We start from the raw sequence: 2,117 nt of genomic DNA on the forward strand, positions 1-2,117 counted from the left end.
CTCTCCTGCCCCTGCCACTTCTGATTCCTCTAGCTGCATTGCAGTCTTTTCAGGACTGTAAGGGACAAACAGGGCCATCCAACTTTTCCTTCTGTCTGCTTTGCTTTGGGTCTAAGACTGAGAAAGCCTCACTCTGCAAGATCTTTTTCTGTACCTTCAGGTGGAGGGGCACCCATGCCTCACTTAGGCAATGGCAAGCTGTGACTGAGCCATGGAAGATGCTTTCTGAAGGCTTCCTTACAGGCTGTCTTCAGAGACCTGTGCAAATGATACCATGGCATTTTCAGTAGATCAAAGGATTGCTTAATGTTGGAACTGGTTCAATAATGAGTGCTGCTTTGCAATAGTCTTGGTGAGCCTGAAAGAAACTGTCTTCCCAGGAGAAGAGAAAGAAGGGAAGAGAAAAGAAGAGAGGATACATTTTTACTTAGTGGGTCTTATCCCTGCAGGCAGCAGCGATGACCCTGGGTGCGTTCCCTATGAGGCCTGTTCTTGCCGCTCATACTGAAGAAGGGAGGCTGCAGGGACTTTTTTAGAGAGCAGCCTTTCAGAGTCCTTGTTCTGAATCAGTAGGCCAAGCTGGACTGGTGTCATAGGCATACCCCAAGACCCTGATTCAAATGTTTATAAATCAAAGCTGCTTCGTCTTGACTTCTTCACTGCCCAGTCTCTGACAGCTTTTGGATTTCTGTCCATGCCTTATCTCAATGCCTACGTTCCCCTTCCCCATGCCTTTGTGCAGCCTATTGTTTTTCCTAGGAGCAGCACAGTCCGTCTTGAAAGTAATTCAGGATTCTGCCTCAAAGTCTCCTCCCTCTGTCTCTCCCTTCAAGAGCTCTGGCTAACCCTTGATCACACTGAGCATATACAGGATTGGTGTTTGGTAATAGCGGGTGAGTCTTGTTTGTCATTCCAGGGGCTTCATTCTGGAAGGGTCGGGACTCATAGTCCTAGGATGACGACACCTTACAGGCAAGTAGGCAGCAATATCATAAGGCGGACATCTGGAAGAGTGGAACGTCTGGTGCTAGTGTTACATAGTGTGTGCAGCCTTGGTCACAGAGACCATGTAATGTGTAAGAGTGGTTATGTAAATGTCTTTGCAAGTGTCACCATCTTAATGCAGCTGCCCGCCAGATGCAGGGCACTTCCACAGCAGTGCCTGAGTGGCTGTCTGAAGCCTGCTTTCAGAGCAAATCTTCCAGTAATCCCCCCTTGCTGGGCTTTGCTTTGTACAGCAGAATGGTCTCAGTGTGCGAACTAGATTCCTTTCAGGCGGCGCTAAGCTAGTAGGTGTGCCACACATAGGAGCACACCTCATGCATTTCAGCCACTAATTGGTGTGCAGTCCATGGGACCAGGGAAGACATAATCCAAAGTAAAGCTCCCCAGACACGTTTGGTGAGGATGTTGGATTTCCAGCCCACACTCTATCACTTTAAAGATTTGCTCTTGTTGAGCCATACTCCTTGCTAGCACAGAACTGGCTGTAGATGTCATATGCATTTCAAAGCTGCAAGTCAAGAAGACTTACTGCCAAAGGATGGTGTCTAAAACACCACCAGACATCGGGTTTTGGATAGATGAACTGCATCTGGGAAGTCTGGAGAGGACTCTGCAGAGGGGCATATTTTTTTTTTGAAAAGGACGTGGTGGGATTTGATTCTGAAAACAACTTACTTCTAGCATCCTAGTGTCACAGGAGGCAGCATGCATCATGCAAACCCCTCTTTGTGCTTCTCCCATTCTTTTAGAAGCTGTACACGAATGCGCTCTGATTTTCCGGGCGTTTTGCTCTTCCTTTGGAATCACACGTGTTGAAGCATGAAAACTGTACCTGCATGTAACCTGCTACCGCTAGCTGCAAAATGTTAGTGATCCCAGAGCAAATAATAAGGTAGCAGCCCTCAGCAAGGCGAACGCGTGCGATTCACAAGCACTGCGAGAACCTCCCGTCCAAAACCCGCTCACCCGTGCTGCCGTTCGGCCGAGGGGAGGGCGAACGGGGCACCAACGCGGCGGCGGCGCTGCCGCTCGGAGTGCAGGACACGTGTTTGTTGACTCCGTGACACAGCTGGAGGACGCCTTACAGCGTTACGCATATTTGTGCGGCATTC

The 2,117-nt window shown here is 49.2% G+C and overlaps 1 protein-coding gene across 1 annotated transcript in view; it reads right to left on the bottom strand.

The window, feature by feature from the left end:
- Positions 1-1,569, bottom strand: part of LOC104126609 (solute carrier family 25 member 36) — a 14,326-nt gene extending 12,757 nt beyond the window's left edge. The window contains exons 1-2 of the mRNA XM_035894617.1: positions 1,535-1,569; positions 971-1,004 (exon numbers count right to left, since the gene is read on the bottom strand). Of these exons, the coding sequence (XP_035750510.1) occupies positions 971-1,004; positions 1,535-1,569 (69 nt within the window). The remainder of the gene's footprint in view (positions 1-970; positions 1,005-1,534) is intronic.
- Positions 1,570-2,117: the final 548 nt, after the last annotated feature.

The sequence above is a fragment of the Egretta garzetta genome, unplaced genomic scaffold (genome assembly GCF_000687185.1).
Source record: "Egretta garzetta isolate BGI_Z169 unplaced genomic scaffold, ASM68718v1 scaffold85, whole genome shotgun sequence".
In the NCBI taxonomy this organism is placed as follows: Eukaryota; Metazoa; Chordata; class Aves; order Pelecaniformes; family Ardeidae; genus Egretta; species Egretta garzetta.